We start from the raw sequence: 20,632 nt of genomic DNA on the forward strand, positions 1-20,632 counted from the left end.
CAGTGCCCGGCACCCTGTGCCCGGCCTGCCAGCGGTGTCCTTGAGGCCAGGCTGGCCCAGGCTTACCGGGAAGGAATGCAGTTAGGAAAGGCCAGCGTATGCCAGCGGAGGGGGCCGGCAGGCGTGGGGGCTGGAATGTCCCTGTCCTTGGCAGATGGCCTTACCCAGTGTGCATTGTTCCCTTTCCTGGCTCCTTTATCCGCTGTAATTAGATCCCGGAGGGAGGGGGGCGGCTGGGGGCAGCTGGGGGGGGGGAATATTCCCCAGCCTCTGGCCTGGGCCTCGCCTGTCAAGTCTCTCATTGTTCCTGGCTGATGTCACTCCCAGCTGTTCCTAGCGCCTCTCCGGGTGACAATGTGGGAGTAGGAGGCCCCCGGCCCCAGGACGCGCAGGCAAGGTAAGAGAACGGGGGCCAGCCCAGCTCTGGGGGTGCCGGCCCAGTGGGGGGAGGCTCTGGGGCGGCCCCTGCAGCAGAGCCGGGGGAGTTGGTGGGGGACACAAGGCCAGGGGCTGGCCCGGCAGGACACAGCAGCCTGGCGCCGCTGCTCAGTGCCATGGGGGTCCACGGGGTGGAAGAGCTGGGGCTTTCCTCCTCCCGGAGCCATGTGGCTCCCTGGCAGGGAGCTGCCGGGAGAGGGGGCTGGCTGGCTCCAGGAAGGAGGCCACCTCCAAGTCACTCCCTGCCCTGCCAGCCCCAGCAGAGGCCCCCTGGCCAGGGAGCTTGCAGGTGCTCGAGTGGTGGGTGCCCAGCACCCAGGGGCAGCGGCAGACAAGCACCGGGGTCTCCAGAGGCCCTTTGTCTTGCAGCGCAGATCTGGTCCCATTGCCGGGCACCGCGTCGGTGTTATTTTAGCGCCTGAGCAGCGGCCAGACCCAGCCAGCCAGGCACTGGGCAAGCTCCCCGTGTGCTCAGCCTGCCAGCGGCCTCAGTCCCGACCCCAGCTCCTCACGGCCCAGGCTCTGCACCGTGCCCGGCTCCTGCTTCTCTCAGTCCTGCCCAGGCCACGCCGGCTGAGCTGACTGCAGCCCCGGCTTGGCCAGGCCTGAGCTCCCTCACAGCTCTGCAGGGCCCCTGGTTCGAGCAGGGCACTCGTGCGGCAGCCGGGCAGGAGAAACTTCACCCACCGGACACGCCCCAGAGCCACCTCCTGGTGCAGCTCCAGGGAAATCCGTGGGGGGCGCGTAGCTCCCCCTGGGCCTTTACATGCGGCTGCGCCCCCCGAGCGGCCGCCAGCCCCCGCTTCCCTGCTGAGGTTTGTGGGGACCAGAGTGAGCCTACGGTGGGTGGGCGTGAGAAAAACAAACCAGGGCGACCGAGGGCTGAGGCCACCTTCTCGGGGTGGCTGCATCTTGGGAAGCGCCCACTCAAAGGCCTTCCTGGGTGGGCCCCTGGCCCTCCCTCCCCGAGCCCCTCGGGGTTTGAGATGACGTGGGCGAGCAGAAGGGTTTTAGGGCACTCTGGAAGAAAATCAGCTGGGAGACGCTCGGTGTGTGTCAGCCTGGAGGAGAGCTCCGCTACCGCCCCGCGTCCCAAAGGCGATGGCCCTGGAGACGGAGCGCGGCTGCCAGCCACTGAGCGTCGCAGGATCTGGGCATGTACCGAGCCGTGACTTCATCCCCGCCAGGACAAGTCAAAGCGTCTGGCTGGCCGGTCCCCTCCATGCTGGTCTGTAGCAGCCTGGCAGGACTGTATCTCTGACCCAGCTCCTGCAGAAAACCCCCACCCCTCCCCCAGCAACAGTCCCGCTACTCATTTCCGTCCTCATGCGGGATAAATTTTGTTCTATGCAGGTGCGAATGTGCACCACCCAGACGACAAAACACCTACCAGGGGACACTCTGGTCCTCAGCTGGATGGCCTCCGACTCCCTCTGGAGTGGCTGCCCTGCCGCAGCCCCTAGTGTCAAGACAGAGCTTCCCACCAGGTGCACCCCACAACGTGACTTGCTTGCTGGCCAGTCCCCTCTCCCAGCACCAGTGGTTAAGTCCCCCCAACCCCTTCCCAGGCACTGACCCCCTGTGTCCTCTGCTAAGTGCCTCTCCTGCGCCCTCCCCACCCAATCTCCTCCCCAGGGAATTTGCCTCCCCCTGCCTGAGCTGCCCGGGGGTCGCTGGTGGTGCTGAGAAAGCACCTGGACCCAGCTGGCCAGACTGCTCTGTGCTGGCTAGCGAGACACTGCTTATCCTGGGTTGGCGTAAGGGGGCACAAGGTGTAAGGGGTTTGGCCAGTAGAACACAGACAACGGGCCACTGGCTTTTGAGTTCTAATTTTGCTTCTGCCATGGTGGCCTGGGGCCCATGCGTGCCTCAGTTTCCCCATCTGTACCATGGGCACGATCATGAGCCTGCCCCTGGGGAAGCAGCAAGGAATGTAAAGGACATTGCCAGGAGAGGCGGCTGGCAGTCACCCCCCTACCCCGGCCACTTGCGGCCTCACATCTTGTCCCGCCCAGCGGCCAAGGCGGTCGGTGGAAGGGGCAGGGTTGACTCAGGAGGGGTGGGCTCCTCCAGGCTCCTCCTCACAGTGGGACCAATGGGCAGGGCTCAGCTGGCCCCATGAGCCCCTGGGGGTGACTCTGAGCAAACGGCTGGTGCCCTTTGCAGTGGGGGGGCTCATGCTGTGCCATGACAGGCAGGAAAGAGGCAGTGCAGGAGTTGATGGGTAATTTAGAGGTAGCGGGGCCAAGAGGCCAGGTCACCTCGTTTTTGCTGCAGTGCCAGGCAAGGTCTCTGCCACATTCCCCCCCCTCAGCGCCCAACCCTTTAATGGGGGGACAGGCTCTCTCAAAACCCCCCTCTCGCCGCAGAGTAGACTGGCCCTTGCCGTCGGAGTCGCAGGCCCAGAGAGCCTCGCATGGGAAACAACCGAACAAACTGGGGGTACCGGGGGTTACCCCTCAGCCCTTCTGGAAAAGGCAAGGGCCTTAGGCCGCGTTCCCCAGCGCATTTCCATGCATGTGTGGAATACATTTTGTTACATGCGCTAAGGTGGGGCAGGCGTGCACCACCCAGAGAAACACATGCTGCCAGACGGTGAGCACTCACACCGGCCGTATTTCAGACCCGGGTCCCCACGCGCTGTGGCTCCCCTGCCATAACGTCCCAACAGCAGGGCAGGACTAGCTGATCGCCTTCGCCTCCCTACTGCTGGGCCCTTGCCAAAGGCTGGCACAGGTAACTCCCCTGCAGGCAGCTCAACACCAGCCCCCGGCGTTGGTGCAGCTCCGGTGATGCTGTTACATCGACGCAACCCCGGAGCAGCGGCGGGTTTGTTCCCCCGTGGGGGAGACTCACCCTTAGCTGGGGGCAGCCGTTGCGCTAGCTGGGAAGACGAGCCCTAAGGTAGGGGAGCAGGATGGTCTCAGGTGCCGCTTTCTCATGACACAGGTGAGGAAACTGAGGCACAGAACGGCCATGTGACTCACCCGTGATCTAAGACCCCAGGTGTCGTAAGTTGCAGGCTGGGACCTAACCACTGGGCCAGCCTGTCTTTCTATAGCACTGGTATTACAGGTGAAACTGAGGCACAGGGCCTTGTCCTTTGCTGCACGGCCTGCCAGTCGCACATCCAGCCACCTGACCCCTCCACCCTCGCTATGGGGCCATTCTCTGGGGCGGCCCTGCCCTTCCAGCCGGGCGCTTGCTGAAGCCACCGGGTGGGCGGGACACAAGCCCCATCCTGGCAGACACAGAGCCGCTGCCCTGGGAAGGCCCCGGGCTCAGCATCAGGAGGGGGTCGCATGGGTGTTAAAAAGAAAAGCACCCAAGTCCCTGTGGGGGGTCGGCTTGGAACCTGCCTCCAGCCCCGCAGCTCCGCATGGCTGCAAGCTGGCCCCCACTTCCCGCTCGCTGGGGGCGTCCAGGGCCCCCCAGCCCGGGAGCTGGAGCAGCCTAGAAGCACAGTCAGCAGGGCCAGATCCCAGGGCGTGGGGTTAGGTCTCTCCCGCCCGCCCCCGGCTGGGCGCTTTGATCCCAGCTCTGAGCTCCACCACCGAGGCCCAGCCCACAGAGCTGGCAGCCCTAAGCTGCATGGGCTGCTGATCCCTTCCAACCCGTGACCTGCTCCCTCCCGCCATCTGCTGCCTTCCCACCCCACCGGCTGTGCCAGCAAGCACTGCTTCCCTGGGCCAGGGTGCCAGGCGCCCCCCAGAGCGGGGGTCCACCTCCAGCACCCCCAGTGAGCTGAGCGCCCGGGCAGCCGTCTGGGAGACAGCCAGGGGCTGCCCAGCTGCAGGCAGAGCCCCCACAGCCCACAGTGTGTTTCTAATGGTGGTGCACATCCCCACACTCCTCTGTGAGCAGAACAAAATTTAGTCCACCCATGGGTGGAAAAAACTAGCAGGACCCCTGTACCACCCACTCCCCTCCCCTCCCGGTCTCACCAGCCTGACTCCGGATCGGGTCCTGCCTAAGAGGAGCTCCCAGCAGCTCTTGGTGGGTAACTGGCATTAGATCCTGCAGGAGGGGGATTGCCTGACAGGTGGGGGGCTGCTCTGCAGGGGGCAGGGCTCCCCCGGGGCCATCAAAGGGCGGGGGGGCCCAGCAGCGACCCCCCCTTGGACTAGACAGGGTCCTTCTCCTCTGGTGTCCTGCTGGCCTCAGAGCCGCGTGCGCAAAGCTGCTCCCCGGGGAAGCCCTTGTCCAGCCGCAGGGCTCCCAGTGCAGAGACGTATTGGGGGGTGGGGAGGGGATCGCTGGGGCTGTCCTGGGATGCTGCAAAGTGGGGGGAGCCCAGGAAGGGGCGTGGCCAGGGCAGCCCCATCTTCCACTGGCTAATGCGGGGGGGGTACCCTCGCCGATCCCCCTTCGGCCTCACTGCACGGTGCTTATCACAGCCAGAGCCTCACCCCCTTCTTCTCGACTGTCCCGTTCGCTGTACCCCGCCTTGCCCCCAAGAAACCCAGAGCCGGCCCAAGTCAGTCGCTTGCCTTTCCCAGGGGCGCTGCCAGGCTCCTGCCCCACCCCGACCCCCACATCTGCAAACACTCACCCAGAGCCCTTCCACGGGGCCCCCAGCAGCCAGCCTGCAACCCAGGGCACTGGCCTCCGCCCCATCCGCAGGCACTGCTGGCCCTCTGCAGAGCTGCCCTGCCCTGGCACCTCCAGGCCGGGGAGAGCCCATCTCTGGCTGGAGCACGGTACTGCTCTCAGGAGCGCAAGGCCAGGGCCGGGGGCATTCCCAGGCACATCCCAGGCCCGTCCTGCAGGTCTGGGCATCTCAGCCACCCCCTGGCCCATAGCTGACTCTAGCAGGGCAGGAAGGCTGCAGAGAGCACAGGGAGGCAAGCTACTCTTACCCCCCTCCGCAGCCGCACCAGCCCACCCGGCCTCTCGGCTGGAACGTGTCGGCCTCGCCCCAGTCAAGTCAGGACAGCCTCTGGAAGACCCCAGCCCCTGGAGCGCTGCCCAGGGAGGGAGCGCCAGGTGAGACCCCCCGCCCAGCCCAGCACCCTGCGGCATCACGGCTGCATACCGGAGGCCTGTCCCCGATCCTGGCCCGGGATAGCCGCCTTCCCTTGGGCGGCTCCCCCCGCCCAGACCCTTTGATGGGACAGTTGCCGGCGGGGACAGCTGGTGGAGATCACAGGAGCAGCGTGACCATGTCTGCACCGCTACAGCTGCCGCCTGCTCGCCCGGTAAACCGGCCTTCTGTGCAGGGTTGTCTTTAGGATTTCCAGAAGGGAACCTGGGGCTTAAAGCTCTTTTGGCCCTGGGTGATTAACCCCTCCCCCTTCAGCACCCCCAGGCCCCTTCCTGAGTAAGCAGCCTCGGGGCTGGCCCGAGCCCCCAGCGCGAGCGTGGGTTTGCATTCCTGGGATGCTTGCTTTGTGCCGGGGCAGGACAGGCAGCTTATTGGCAGCAGGGAAGCTCAGGAGAGGTTGCCCAGAGGACAAAGCAGGCTCACACAAGTGACAAAACAAAGGCACCCGGAAGCCCAGCCCCGGGCCTGTCGGAGAACTCTTCTCCCCAGCAGGAGAGCAGAAGGCTGAGCCGGCTGCAAGGACGGAGCTGGCCCAGGCAAAGCCGAAGCCAAATACAGGAAGCCGAAAGACTACAGGCCTGGGAGCCACTCTCAGTGAGCAGCCTGGGAAGCAAAAGTGGGAGGTGCTTTCAGGGTGCCCCGCCCACGAGTCCAAGCCCCGCCCAGAAAACCCCGACACAGCCAAGCTACAACCCAACCCCGCCAGTCATGCCAATGCTAAGCCCCGCCCACACACCCACACCTAGCCATTACAAAGCCACGCCCAGAATTCCAAATCCCACCCACATGCCAGTTCTCAGCCCATTATCCCACCCCCAGCAGCTCCAAGACACACCCATGTTCCCCACCCCCTCTTACAATGTAGTTAGCATCATAGTTCTGGACTTACTTCCACTCTACTCTGCACCCATTAAGCCTCGGTTGGAGTATTGCGTCCAGTTCTGGGCACCGTAATTCATGCATGACGTGGAGAAATTGGAGAAAGTCCAGAGAAGAGCAGCAAGAATGATTAAAGGTCTAGAGAACATGAGCTGTGAGGGAAGACAAAGAACTGGGCTTGTTTGCTTTGGAAAGAGGAGACTGAAAGGGGACATAGCAGCTTTGAAGTGCCTAAAGGGGGTGTGGCAAGGAGGAAGGAGAAAAATCATTCTCTTTGGCCTCTGAGGACAGGACAAGGAGCAATGGGCTTAAACTGCAGCAAGGGAGGTTTAAGTTGGACACTAGGAAAAACTTCCCAACTGTCAGGGTGGTTAAAGGCTGAAATAAGGTGCCCAGGGAGGCTGTGGAAGCTCCATCACTGGAGATGAAATTGAAGTTCTGGTTAGACAAACCCTGTCAGGGACGCCCCGGAGCGGTGCTTGCAAGCAGCAGGCTGGACGCGGCGAGCTTTCCAAGTGCCTTCCAGCTCTCGTACTTGCTTCATGGGGCAGCCTCTGAGTTGAGCAGCTCTTGGCTCGGACCCATTTCCGTTGGTGAACGGGCCAAGGGTTGGAGCTATTCAAAGCCCTCCTGCAGGCCTGAGCGCTGGGCACGTCTGCGGAGCCCCCCGCGGCAGCGCAGAAGCCTCTCTCTCGCTGACAGCAGCTGGTCCAATGAAAGCCACAGCCTCATCCATGCACCTTTCCGGGATCCTGGGACCAGCAGGCTGCGACAGCTCTGCAGACATCCAGTTCCTCAGCAAAGAAGCATTTCACGCATGCTGATACCAGACCCTCCTGTGCACATCTGCAAGGTGCTGAGAACAGCTTTACCTTCCAGGGGTTTCTCACACCCTGTGAGACCTCTCAGCTGCCCGTCGGTACCTTCGCACCCCAGGCAAACCCATCCCCTGCCGACCCTCCCTTGCAGACGACTTTTCAGAGCCGGCATCACACGTAGGGTGCATTGCCTGGGCTCCTCAGAACCTGAGGCTGGCAGCGTCTCAGGCCCTCCAAACCCCGCCAGCAGCCAGGCTGGGCTGGGCTCTCTGCAGCCAGGGGCCTTCCAGCCTGTGTGGTAATAACTGACTGGTTCTTAGGGGTTTGTTGAACAGAGTCAGGTCCACAGCCCAGAAGCCTCTCAGCCCCCTGGATCAAACCTTAACAGAGGGTTTCCCTTGGAGGAGAAAGTGGAAGCACACTCACCTGAGCCATGCTTTTACCCAACCAGCAACTGACCCTGGCTGCCAGCAAACAGCTCCCCAGCTGGGCCAAACCCTTATTTATACCCTTCCCCAATCAGCCAGTGCGCTCTGATTGGCTGAAGTGACTGGGTGTGGCCACTCAGGCAAGGACAATATTTAGGGGAGGGGCTAACTCCTGATTTGCATACTTGAGGGTTGCTTAAAGCACAAGCCCCAGCAGGCAGTTTCTGAACACAGAGCTGCAGGATCATTAAGATAAGTAATTGAAGGCTCCTCTGATGTTCATGAGAAGGTTGCTGGGTGCTCCACTGAAAAGACAGGGGGAAAAGAGCAGGAATACACAGCTCCAGGGGTCCTCGTGGACCACCGCTGTTCAAATGAGAAACGATCTCGGAAAAGGGGCAAGCGAAGAGGTGGCCACCGGAGGAAAGAGCTCTTGGAATCACGGTGGACAGTTCTCTGAAAACATCTGCCCAACGTGCCGAGGCCACCTGAACAGCTAACGAAAGCCTGGGGATTGTCAGGAAAGGAATAGATAATAAGACAGAGAAGGGGTGCTATGCCCCCATCTCCGATCACCCCGAGAGGTCTAGACAGTCTGGAATGGGGCGGTAAAGTAAATAAGGAAACCTTACTGACCCCTTCACTGGCATAACCCAATGGAATTCATAGGCAGCAGTTGGGAAACAAACAAAATGCATTATTTCTGGGAGGCCAGTCTCTGGAACTCTCTGCCAGGGGACGGGGGAAAAGCCCAAACCGTAACAGGGTTCCAATAAGAACGAAAAAAAACCATCCAGGAGAACAGGTCCGTTAATGGCTACCAGCCAGACTGGGCAGGAGTGGGGTCCCTGGCCTCTGTTTGCTAGAAGCTGGGAATGGGTGCTGGCGGAGGGATCGCTCACTGATTGCCGGTGCTGTTCATTCCCTCTGAAGCGCCTGGCGTGGGGCTCTGCCTGAGGACAGGAGCCCATTGGTCTGACCCAGCATGGGCATTGTGAAGTTCTTACACGGAGCCCAGATGTATCTGCCCCCTGCTGGAATCAGGGTTCCCTCTAATTTTTATCATTTGAGTGCAGAATAAATTTTATTGCATGTCCCAAGGCATGTGCGGATGCGCATCACCCATAGAGACACACGCTGCCCCCAGGGGGCGCTCTGCTAATCAGCTGGGCAGCCGCTGACTCTTTCCGGAGCAGCTGCCAAGCCTCTCTGCTGCCTGTAACTCACGAGTCTCCCCAAGCTGAGCTAGCGACCAGGCGTCCTGGCTTTGTCTCTCGCTCTCTCCCCGCAGCGTTACGAACAGGAAAAATCTACATTACAATTTTAAGGCTAACCAGTGTCCCTTCAGGGCTGGCCACGAGATGTCAGAGCCTGCTCGTATCAGCCCCGGGCGCGTCTCACCTTTATTTTGTTTTCTGTAGGAATTAGATGTCGTACGCCCATCAGCCAGTTGCCAAGTCAGCTGCCAAAACACCAGGGTTTGACCATGTCTTAGCAGGTCCTGGAAAGAGGTGATGGGATGCAGGGGGGACTGGTTCCTCCCCTCATTTGCTGCTTGGGCTGTACTCAGCATGCTCAGTAACAGGGAGCATCTGTCCTCAGTTTCCCCCCCTCCCTGATGGTCACGCTCTCCCTGCATCATGGCGTTGCCAGCTTGCCCTCCTCCTCGACCTGGAATGGTGCCCTGGAGTTGTTACCCACCCACCGGCTGGGCGTGGTTCGCTGTCCCCTGTAGCGGCACCCAGACGGCTTACAGAGAGAAAGCGTGAGTCTCCCCTGAGCTGCCCTGCCCGGAGGTGCGGAGACAGCGTGTGTCAGCTGCGATCTGTGCCCTGAGCCCAGCCGAGGCGAACACCCCAGCGTGAAGCCGGCAGGTCCCTCTGGTGGGCGGGAGGCTGGTGTGGACAGGGAGGTAGTGTGCGCACGCTCACCTGGCATTGGCCCAGCCCTGACATGTAGGCAACACATCCAGCACGCACAGGCGGAGGGTTCGGGGTTCAGCACCTCTGCAAAGCCAGGCCTGTGATAACAGGGTGCAAGGTAACAAGGCATGCGGTTGGCAAGTCCCTTGGAGGACTTGCCAAAGTTGTTAATAAACAGCCGCTCTGCTGATTTTGGCTCCGTCAGAAGCACGGGGTGCAAGGTACGGCGTGCAGGAAATCAGGGAGTGTCCTTACTATGCTCGGGCAGGCCGGGAAAGTTACAGTGCGAGCAGTTTTACTGAACATAGCCGGCTTCGCCTGAGGTCTGCTGGAGAGTCACCAGGTGCCCGTCAAGTCCTGTAAGACCTGGCTTGGATTGCACACAGGCTGTCTCTATTCCGGGTGTTTCACTGGTTGGTCACAGACATAGCCTGCAGCTTTATATAATATGACCTTTGGGAAGGCGTGCTGTAGTCCAGCCCACACTGCAGGGCCTGTCATGCTGTGCCCTTCACAGTGCTCCTTGTTTGGTGCAGCATTTCTATTGGCCCAAACTGGGGTGTGTGTGCAGGGAACGGCTCCTTGATTCCAGGGCTAGCCCGCACAATGTAGAGCAGCCCCAAGGCTGCTCTAACTTGCACACAGCTGTCTCCACCCCTAATAGGCCATTCTGGCCAACAGAAATAGCTGGAGTGCAGAGATGAGCCAGCCCCACACCTCTGACAGGAAGGGGGAATGCCCAAGTCGCTGGCTAATCATGGTAGGGGGCTCCAGACGCTAGCGCAGTGACTGCAAAGTGGGTACAAAATACTATCGTATGAGCCCACGGTGTAAATATCTACACAAGTCGTGGGAGCCTCAGGCACACAGAACTGAAGGGACAATGTCAAAATCAGGGTGCGCCCCCCAAACACTGGGCTTTCGGTTTTCACAAGGGGCTGGACGGAAGGGAGTTCAGTGAAAACCAGATGGCAATTTAAATGTGCTCCACCGCTCTGGGCAGGGCTGGAGACCTGCGGCCAGATGCTTAGTGGGTGTCAATGGGCACACTGGCTGTACTGAGGCTAAAGGAGCTATCTGGGTGACGCCAGCTGAGGTGGTGATCCCCGAAGGACAGCACTGTGAGATCTGAAGGCAGGGAGCAGGTCTTTGGCTGTACAGTCGGGTCCAGGCCTCTGACTGCTCCTTCCACCACAATAACAATGAGGCTCTTTGGTGAGAATCAGGAAGTGACACTGACCGGAAGCCGAGATGAAACTGACCGGCAGTATGGCAGCCCTAAGGTAGCTGGGCCTTTGGCTCAGTCCACCTAAAATAATTCAGCGGATTGCCATATGCCAGCCAGCTCCCTACCTTCCTCACCGAAGTGAGGGCACTCAGATCCCCACGCATCCTCCCGATGCCGGCACATGGCCAAGCCCTTTGTTACCGGAACAGGGACTTTGCTATGTCTGAAATGTGCTCACCCAGCCGAAGGGATGTAGCCACACCCTGGGCAACACGGCTGTTTAGCCAGCCCAGCCTCAAACACCCGCTGTGGGGTGTGGGCAGTAACACTCAGAGAACGGTGCCTGGATCCACCAGGGAACTTCTGCTGCTGGGTGAGAAGAGAGTCGGAATGAACGTCTCAGACACCAAATGGAGACCACAGGAAACCAAGGATTGGCCAGGCCGATGGTGTCCCGACTCCACCAGCAGCCAACAGCTCCATCTCTCCTCTCAGCTACCGCTTCTCACCTGGGTCCTAGCGCTGGTGGTGCTGTGTGGGTGTGAGCCAGCCCTACTGCCTTGCAAAGGGGGCAATGCCCCTGCCAGGATCACGCATGCCCTGCGGCCCAGGTTTCTGCTTCATTGGTTCCTCGGTGTAGACAGAGCCCAGCAGATCCTGACTCCATTCTGCCGTCCTTTCCAGCCACAGGTGGGAAGGGGAGAGGTAGAAATGGCTTAAGCCACCATCCCCAGTCCTTGTCCCAGCCCCCTGTGCAAGATGGAGCAGCAGCGAGATTTCCGGGTTTTAACTGGATTGTCTCAGGGCTGCTCTAACGCGCATCTGGCTACAACTCCCCGGAGAAGCCACTGATGGCCAGGCCATGCGTGGCTGGGTTGAGGCCGTACTCTGGCACCCCGCAGCCCTGCCAGAGTGGCTGTCCCTGGAGGTCCCCAGGACTGCCCCAGGGAAGGCACTTGGGAAACAGAAGGGACGCACAGTGGCATTTTGCAGCTGCTCCCTGGCTCTGCAGAAGCCGGGCTAAGACCCAGCTCCAAGCGCTTCAGCCTGCAGCTGCCCATGTCCACTCATTTCCCTTATGTGAGCCTGGCCCGATTTCAAGCCACAGCATCTCCTGCCGAAGCCCCTTTAAGTGGGGGAGAGGGGCAGGGTGCTGACGTGCCTGCCAGACCACCCCCCGCAGGGGTCTCTGTGCCTGGCATACACTTCCCTCCCTAGGCCGGCCCAGCCCAGGTTTGCCCCCTCTGAGCGCACTGGGAGCCCAGCTGAGGAGAGGCTGGAGGTGGGGCTGTCGTGCTGATCGGGGTGGAGGGATCGGGGCTGAGGGACAACTTTAAAAGCTGGTTACTGGCAGGGTTCCCTCTAATTGTTTCCATCCATGGGCAGAATAAATTTTATACACCCCGAGGCCTGTGCGGATGTGCACCATGGATAGACATATGCTGCTGGCTGCGGGCACCCTGTAACCAGCTGGGTGGCACCTGACTGTTTCCTGGGCAGCTGCCCGAACGCTCAGCTCACAGGGAACACTGGCCCCCCAGCCTCGTGTTATGGCCTGGGTAGAAAGGAGAGACGCTGGATCGGGGCTGTCACACCCGTCCGAGCTGGAAACCTCCGACTCAAGTCCAACTTCCCCAGCCCCCAGACTGTGCCAGCCCCTTTGTTCAGCTAACCCCAAGGGACCTGCTCTCTTCCACATCACCGAATGACCATAGTGGTGGGGAAGGGGCTGGATTGCCAGCTCTGGAGACAAGGGTCCTCCAGCCACAGGCCAGGTTCCGGCCAGACCTTGCCATGTGCTTCCCCCGTCCCCGCCATGACTCAGCCCCCGGCGGGCAGAAAAACCAATCCGCACCAATTGCTGGGCTAAATTAGCTTCAGGCGCGCAGAAGAACCTCTCAGCGCAGCACCGAACTGGCGCCATTTCAGCCAAACAACTCGGTGAAGGCGACGCCACAGAACAGCCTAACGCTCAGGCCTGTAGCTCCTGCTCCCGCCCAGGCCAGCTCCTGGCTCGGCCCCACGTTGCTCTGAACGCACAGCTCCTTCATGCCTCGTCTTGTGACATCGCCCGGGAGCAGATCACCGAACAACCACCGTGCTGCACAGGCTGAGGTGAACATTTCATACGCATCAGCCCACAGGCTGCATAAAGAGATACGTGTTCACTTCTCCTGCTAACGCTTAACTGATCCCACCTCAGGGATGGGTCTGTAGCCACATCTGTCCTCCTTCACGTAGAGAAAGATTGGCCTGCTGGTAATTGATCTTTCAGGGGTTGATTCAGCATGTCTAGTGGGGACATGCTAAATCAAACTATCAGGCACGCCCGTCGACCCCGGAGCAATGGAAATGGATGGGAGAATTTCTCCCGTCGACCTCCCGCTGCGTGGATGGCGGCAAAAATCGATTAGAGAGACGTCGCCCTCAGCTACGCAATTCTCGCCACTGGCTTTGCGTCCCTAAAAGCGGTTTTACCTCCTCGTGTAGATCTGGCCTCCGTCTAACCAGCTTTGCGTTGCTTCGTGTGTGCCGCAGCTTCTTGCAGCAGGAGTCATGTTCTTACTTCCTAGGGGCCTTGGAGTTACTGGCTAATGTTCAGCTTCCCTGGGCTGTCGTACAGGGTAACTGCCCCTGGCTTGTAAATTATGGGCTGCTTTGCCCTATTAACTACGCAGCCAACAGTTAGCCATAGATCTGGCACAGACTGATTTTTCCGACTTTGAAATGGCAGCGTTGGCATGGCAGTGCCAACAAGCCACCAGCAGAGAGCAGGAGAGGTCCCTGGAACAGTTTCTTATATCTAAACACAGGCTGAACCTCTCTAGTCCGGCACTCTCGGGACCTGACCAGCGCCAGACGAGAGAATTTGATGCGCTAAGGGAAGTTCAGCATTTTCGAGCACATCACCAACACGTCCACTGCTTCCTGGGCTCTTAGAAGACGTTTACAGGTAAATTACAGCTAAATAAGTGCATGAAGAAATCAATGCCAGGATCTGCCAGGCCAGCCGGGCACTAGGACGTCTGAGAACGCCAGTGCTGAATCAGCACAATATCAGACAGTCCACTAAACTGAAAGTGTCCAAGGCTGTAGTCCTGACCAGTCTCCTGTATGGCTGCGAAACCTGGACCTTGTACAGAAATCATATAAAGCTGCGTGCGGTCAGTACTGCACATTCGATGGCAGGAGAGAGTTACGAGCGTGGACAGAGCAGGAACCACGAGCACTGAAGCCACGATCCCGAAAGCCCAGCTTCGCTGGACAGGGCTCGTCCTATGAATGAAGGAGTCAAGAATCCCGAAGCAACTCCTCTACGGTGAACTCTCCCAGGGCAAAAAGAATCAAGGTCGGCCTCACAAGAGGTATCAAGACTGCGTGAAGGCCGACGTTGCTGACGCTGGTTTAAAAGCGGAGCAGCTAGAGCAGCACGCAGAAGCCCGACCAGGCTGGCGTGCTCTCGTACGACATGCGTATGACAACTCTGAAGTGCAGCGACGCGTACGCCTCATTGGTGCTCGTGAGGGGAAGAAAGCAACAGCAGCAGCCGCACCAACAGAGCCAGGGCGCTTCCCTTGCCCCCGCTGTGAACGCCCGTGCCGTGCAAAGCTTGGGCTCCTCAGCCACATGCGAGTCCACAACCGATGAGCCTGCGCGAGCTCAAGACATCGCCATCGGACACAACAGACTGCCTGTATATATATATACAGCTAAATAACAGCCCAGAACACCGAGAGCCAGGACCGGTGGCTGGAAACAAACTTTATGGGATGGCAGCAAACTTGGCCACACCCACGCCAAGTGGTTGTCCGGCTAACTAAACTCTTGCCAGATTGCGCATGTTGTGGGACGAGGGAGCTGGATTAGAGAGGTTCCACGTGTATAGAACAGCCACCACGCTGTAATATACATTAGCTACAATTTATTGCCCCAGTTTGCGCTGCTCTGGGCTGACTACCCAGTCCAGGGCCCATGCGTAACATGACGCCCTTCACTGGGTCATCAGGCCGCAGGGATCAAAGCTGGTTCGAAACGCAGGGGCCTCTAAAAGAGGCACCTGGGTTAGCCCCAGGTCTCGTGGTCTCGCCACCACACATTGGAGACAGAGCAGTGCGTGGAATGAGTGTGGCCAATGGGGCCCTGGGGGCCTCGGGTGCCAGTCACAGCCCTGGTTTTTGCGAGTGGGATCTTTGCTGCCAAGGGTCCGGTCCCAGGCTGTGGTTGCAGCACTCGCCAGGCATTGGCTGGCAGCCAACCTTGGCCACCCCGCTGCTGAGCTGGGCTGGGCTCAGTCCTGTGACGCAGAGGCGACGGGCTCTGTTCCAGGCCTGGTCGCTATCACAACTCACCTCCCTAGGGCTGCCCCTTGCACGGGGGCTGAGAGAGCAAGGACACGCCCTGCCACAAGTGACCCCAGGGTGACAGCTCGACCAGAGAGGGTGTGGGGAGTGCTCGGAGCAGAGACCATAGAATGGAGCAGGAGAACACTGAACACAAGAGAGGAGGCCCTGGGCAGACACCTTGATTCCTCTACCATCCTTGCTAGCACTGGCCAGACACCCAGTGCCTTGGCCCCGTCCTGCAGCCTCTACTGCCTGAGGTTGTGCCTGGATTCCATGCTAAGCCCGGTTCCCCTCCTACCATTGCTGACTTGCTCCGTGCTAGTGTGATGGAGTGGGGGCGAAGTGCAAGTGTGAGACTCAGGCTGGGTGTGTGTGAGACAAGCAGAGCAGCTCCCAGCGGGTAAGGATGACCCTGGGGCTCTAACCCAGGCTGGCAGGTAACACCTCTGCCCTGAACAAAGAGCAGGGAGGAGCCGAGCTGGGTTTGAATCAGAGGCGGCAGTTAGAAGCTGGGGGAAGAGGGAGCTGGAAGGCAGCCAGCCTGGCGAGGGGGGAAGCCACACCCCAGAGGGGTCCCCCTCGGGCTCCTCTCCCCAGGACGGGTTGGAATGACTGTCTCTGCCGGCTGCACTGACACCTCTGTGAGAAACTGGACCTCTGTCAACTAATAAACTTCCTGTTCTACCTGCTGAGTGAGAGTCCCTCCTGCCCGCGGCCAGGGTGCAGTGCCTGGGGACCCCTGAACCCCATCACAGCTAGCACCTGCTCTTGCCTCTGCAGGGCAGTTGCAAGAGCTGGGGAAGCCACCGCCTGCCCAGCTAGCCTTGGCTTTGCTGCAGTCCTTCTCACCAGCCCCCGGAAGTGCCAGCCGTCCCGCCGGCGAGCCAGCCGCCAAGGTCCGTGCCAGGGCTTTGGGAACCCACTGATCTTGGCTCTCCCGCTCTCTGCAGGTTGAGCTGCTCAGGGTCCCACGAGCCCCTGAGCGTTGGCTGCCCAGAAGCAGGTTCATGCGGTCCTACGCTATGGCATCGCCAGACAGCAGGAGCGGCTCAGATCCCGGCCTGGAGGAGCCAGACCTCAACATTACTCTCACCCTCCGGATGCTGATGCATGGGAAGGTAAGCGTGGCCGTCTGACAGGAATCCCCTGGGCTCTGCTGGGAAAGCAAGACTAGGGGGTCTACCCTGCAGGCAGAAGGCTCCTGCAGGCTGGGATCCCCCAGGGGCTCAGGCCAGCAATGGGCTTAGACAGACAGCTGGGTGTGAAGTTGTAGGGTTCATGTTTCATGTCTCTTCCTCGGATACCTGGCCCCTGGGACCTCTGCAAGGTTCGGGCTCGAGCAGAGCCAGAAACACTAGGTGGAATGTTTGGTAGCAAAAGAAGCCAGGTGGAAACATCAAGTGTCACTTCAGCAAAGGGCTTGTTTGATCAGACGTTGGGCAAAAAGCAAAACTCCAGGCAGGGCAGGTGTCCAGGGAAAGAAGCAAAGATTTGCCAGACACTTTCAAGAGGGGAAGTTGCTATTTCCGCACATGGCCGTGTAACATGGAACAATCTCAGCTGGCTCACAACAAACATCTACCCACCTACATGATGCAGCTAGAGAGACCGAGGGCTACAGAATTAGATTTAAAAAAAATAACTACAGGTTGAACCTCTCTAATCCAGGACTCTTATCTGGCAACACCCGTAATCTGGCATGATTTCAGTGAGCCAGGCTACCGTTTATTGTGGGTGTGGCCAAGTTTCCTGAAGTCCCATAAAGTTTGTTTCCAGCCACCAGTCCTGGCTCTCAGTGTTCTGAGCTGTTATTCGGCTGTAATTTACCCCAAATGTCTTCCAAGAGCCCAGTAAGCCATGGAAGTGTTGGTAACGTGCTAGACAATATGGACCTCTGTAATCCAGCAAATCCTCTCATCCAGCACCGGTCAGGTCCCGAGGCTGCCGGACGAGCAGGGTTCAAACTGTAGTCGAATTAAATTGAAAGCGATACCGTCCAAGTGGGTTTTAGATTACTTTCTCTGACAATTCTATCTTTTCCAGCGCATGCCTGGAATGTTTTGTTCTTAATCCATTCCTAAAGCCCGTTTCATATGAATTTTCTGCTCCGTTTGTGGATCTTTTGAGAAGATGACCGCAAAAGCCACCTGTCCTTTCTTCACCCTTCCAGGAGGGCTCATCCCCGCCTCCTGCCTCTTCTGTTTCAGCTTTCACCTGCTGTTTCCAGCAAAGGAACTGGCTAAGCAGGTCACCTACCAGCTCCCCTAGAGCAGTCCCCACCCTTGAGATTGTTGTGTTGGGGCTGGACGAGGGTGGATTTCCCAAGGAATTTTTGGTGGCCTCAGAACTAAGGCCCACTGATCCTTTTCCCAACAACCTTTAACTAACTGGAGGAAGGCAGGTTTTTGTGCTCTGCAGCCGCCATAACTAAAACAATGCTGTGAAAAGTGGTGGCTGCACATTCGTTAATATCCCTCGGCCCAGCAGGAGCTGGCTGAGAGGCTGTGATGACAAACATGTGTTGCTCACCACAGCTTCCCAGCCGGCTCCAGAGTCTGCTGGGAAAAGGGAGAGTTGCATGTTTGTTAATATCACTTTTCTCAGCAAGCCCAGCAACAAACTAAGCCCTAGGTGGGGAGGCGGTGGGGGCGAGGGTTGAAGGATGCAGGGCTGGCGAGGCGTTGAGGACCCAGGCAATGGGGCATGGATGGGGGATTGGAGAGGACTGCCAGGGCCCTGGGCAATTGGGAGAAGGCAGCCTGCATGCCCAGAGCCGGGATTCAGTGCCGTGCTGCCTGGTTAGAGTCAGAGGCCGCCCAGCCTGCTGCCACGTGGACAGGCTCAGCACCCGTGGCCAGCTCCTAGCGCCACACAGCTGGAGCCCAGGACCAGAGCCAGAGTCCAAAGCTGGGCTCACATGGCTGGAGCCAGGGATCAACACCCGAGCCCCCCAAGGGTAAAGTCCCAAAGTCCCACCACTGGGGCCAGCTGCCCAACCAGCCCCGGGCAGAGCCCTGAGAGCCACCACACCTTCCCCAGGAGGGCCGAGAGCTCCCCTGTCTCCAGCAGCCCTGGGCCTGAGACAGCCAGCCGTGATCTGCACCCAGTATAGAGCAAACTCCCATTGTGAACCAGCTCATTGCCGCTGACGTCTGCCCCGGTGACCTTCAGGTTAGCTGCAGCAATGACTCAGGGAGAGCCAATGCCCCTCGCTGTCCTTAGGGGGCACGTGCAGTTGCGGGGGCGGGTCAGGTAGGTCCCCCACGTGCTCAGGATCTCCTGCTAACTGGGCTGTCTTTGTGTTCCCGCAGGAGGTTGGCAGCATCATAGGAAAGGTAAGAGGCGGGTGTTCCCTGCAGCCCAGCCCTTTCTTCGGGGTCTCCCGGAAGCCGCGGGGCTCTAACCACCTTCCCTGTTCTTATTCCCGCAGAAAGGCGAGACTGTGAAGAGGATACGGGAACAAGTAAGTGGTGGCGGATGGTGGCGCCTCGCTCACGCTTAGGCTGTCTCCCGGGGCCAGGTTACGGCCTGTGCGACTGACCATTACCACGAGCACACGTCAAACCTCCCTCTTCCTCCTCCTCAGTCTCCCCCTGCAGCCCGTATACCTGGCCAGCCCGATGGGGGCCTTTGCCCAGGGTGAACCAGCTGGAGGAGAGGTACCTTCCACATACGTGCTCCTGGAGGGTGAGCCTGCTGCCTGGTGACTCAGGGACAGCAAGGGGGCAGAGCCTCGAGTGTGGGGTTAAGGATGCTGCCACCAGGTGGCGCCATTACACCATCCAAGTTCTCCTCCTTTGCACGCGAGCAAGTTTTGAGTTTTGGGAGACACACTGCAGTTCTGCCACTTGTGGGTTTCGAAAGGTTCTGTGGAGAAGCAGTCTGGGCAAGAGGAAGCCGTATGAGCATCAGACGAGTATGTGCTCTGTCTGGAGTCAGTTCTCAAGGCAGAGCTGATTGCTGGGAACCAGGCATGGGTGTCGGGATGAAATTCACTGAGGGAGGGATTTCCCTGCATGCTGTTTGACCATCCCATTTCAGGCCTGGTGTAAAGCAAGCAAGTTATACACCACCAAATTCGCCATCAGCCGCCAACCTGCAGGGCCTAGACCTCTGCTTCAACTGGGGCAGAAACACACTGCACCTTGCCACGTTAAGGAAAGTAAAATAAAGAGACTAAGAGGGAAGATGATGGCTGGAATTATTTAATTAGGGTTGAACCCGCTTTGGGCAGGAGATGGACTCGGCGACCTCCTGAGGTCTCCTCCAGTCCTAGGATTCTGTGAAGAGCAAACAGCCACAGCCTTGGCAACAAACGTCAAGAAATGTTTGAAGTACATCGGGAGCAGGATGCCTGCAAAAATCTCCGGGCCAGCAGAGGCAGAGGGCGAAATTAAGGAGAAGATGACGGCAGAGACGCTAAATGATTTCCTTGCATCACAAAGGATGTGGAGGACGTGCCTTCCAGTGACAACGATGGCGAAGGAATCGGTGCCAGAACAGATGACGACTACAAAGAGCGGCAAGCCGTGCCCATGTGGGGCGTTAGAGGATTTTGGTCTCCAGCTGAGGTGGCATGGCATTCCTGATGCCCTGTAGTAACCCCAGGTGTGTGCCTCAGTTTCCCTAAGCACAGGATCAGTGCATAACAATGATGGGCATTTCGGTGTGATGACTTCTCATGCCTAGACGATGCGGGAGCCTGCTCTTTTACCCTAGGCCACCAGCTGACACCTGGGAAACGGGACACAGGCGGGAGGAGGGGCCTGAATGGGTTGAACTGGAACTGGGAAGTTGAGTGGGACAGTCTGGTCTGGCTGGAGGGAAAAAGGAGGACCAGGACCCAGCTCAGGGACCCCCTCCGGGTCCCTCGCCCCAAGACGGATGGTACCGACGGCTTCTGGGTTCTGTGTTAACATGTCTGCTCTACACTGTGTCCCTGTCGCCTTCTGTTCTCCCTGCCGAATAAGAGCCACGTCTGACTGCGGATGGAGGGGGGCAACTCCGTCACACAAGTCACCCGGCCTGGGCGGCAGCTCTCCCAGGGTTCCCACGGGATTTCAGGAAGCAGCTGCTGAGCTAGCGAAAATACGCAACTTTTTATTCACATCCGCGCTCCCCGAGGGGCTCCGGGCACTCTGGAAAGCTTTGCTTTGGTCCCAGGCCAATGGGCTGAAATGCGAAGCAGACCTGCCCTGTGAAAGCCATTCCAGGACCACTCACTGCAGAGCCTCCTAAATCTGCCGGAGTGGGTTTAAAGGAGAACCACGGAGACGGTTTCTTTGGAAGGTCAAACAGGTGTTGGCACAAGTCCCGAGAAGATGCTGTGGGGGAAAGAAGCAGGAACTGCACCTGACTGATGGAAACAAGCAGGAAGCGCACCTGACGGTTGGAACAGAGAACAACCCGCCAACCAATGCTCATCATGACAAGGCCTGAACAGCAGGGTGGGTGCCCTTGTTCTTCACCGGGGCCTGGTCCCAACTCTGTCCAGACGGCCACACCTAACCACATCAGCCACACCAACCAGGG

At 59.2% G+C, this 20,632-nt stretch overlaps 1 protein-coding gene across 1 annotated transcript in view; it reads left to right on the forward strand.

Moving 5' to 3' along the window:
* Positions 1-263: 263 nt before the first annotated feature.
* Positions 264-20,632, forward strand: part of PCBP4 (poly(rC) binding protein 4) — a 28,149-nt gene continuing 7,780 nt past the window's right edge. The window contains exons 1-4 of the mRNA XM_075005418.1: positions 264-397; positions 16,051-16,218; positions 18,412-18,435; positions 18,531-18,563. Coding sequence (XP_074861519.1) covers positions 16,108-16,218; positions 18,412-18,435; positions 18,531-18,563 — 168 coding nt within the window. The 5' untranslated portion in view covers positions 264-397; positions 16,051-16,107. The remainder of the gene's footprint in view (positions 398-16,050; positions 16,219-18,411; positions 18,436-18,530; positions 18,564-20,632) is intronic.

The sequence above is a fragment of the Carettochelys insculpta genome, chromosome 11 (genome assembly GCF_033958435.1).
Source record: "Carettochelys insculpta isolate YL-2023 chromosome 11, ASM3395843v1, whole genome shotgun sequence".
In the NCBI taxonomy this organism is placed as follows: Eukaryota; Metazoa; Chordata; order Testudines; family Carettochelyidae; genus Carettochelys; species Carettochelys insculpta.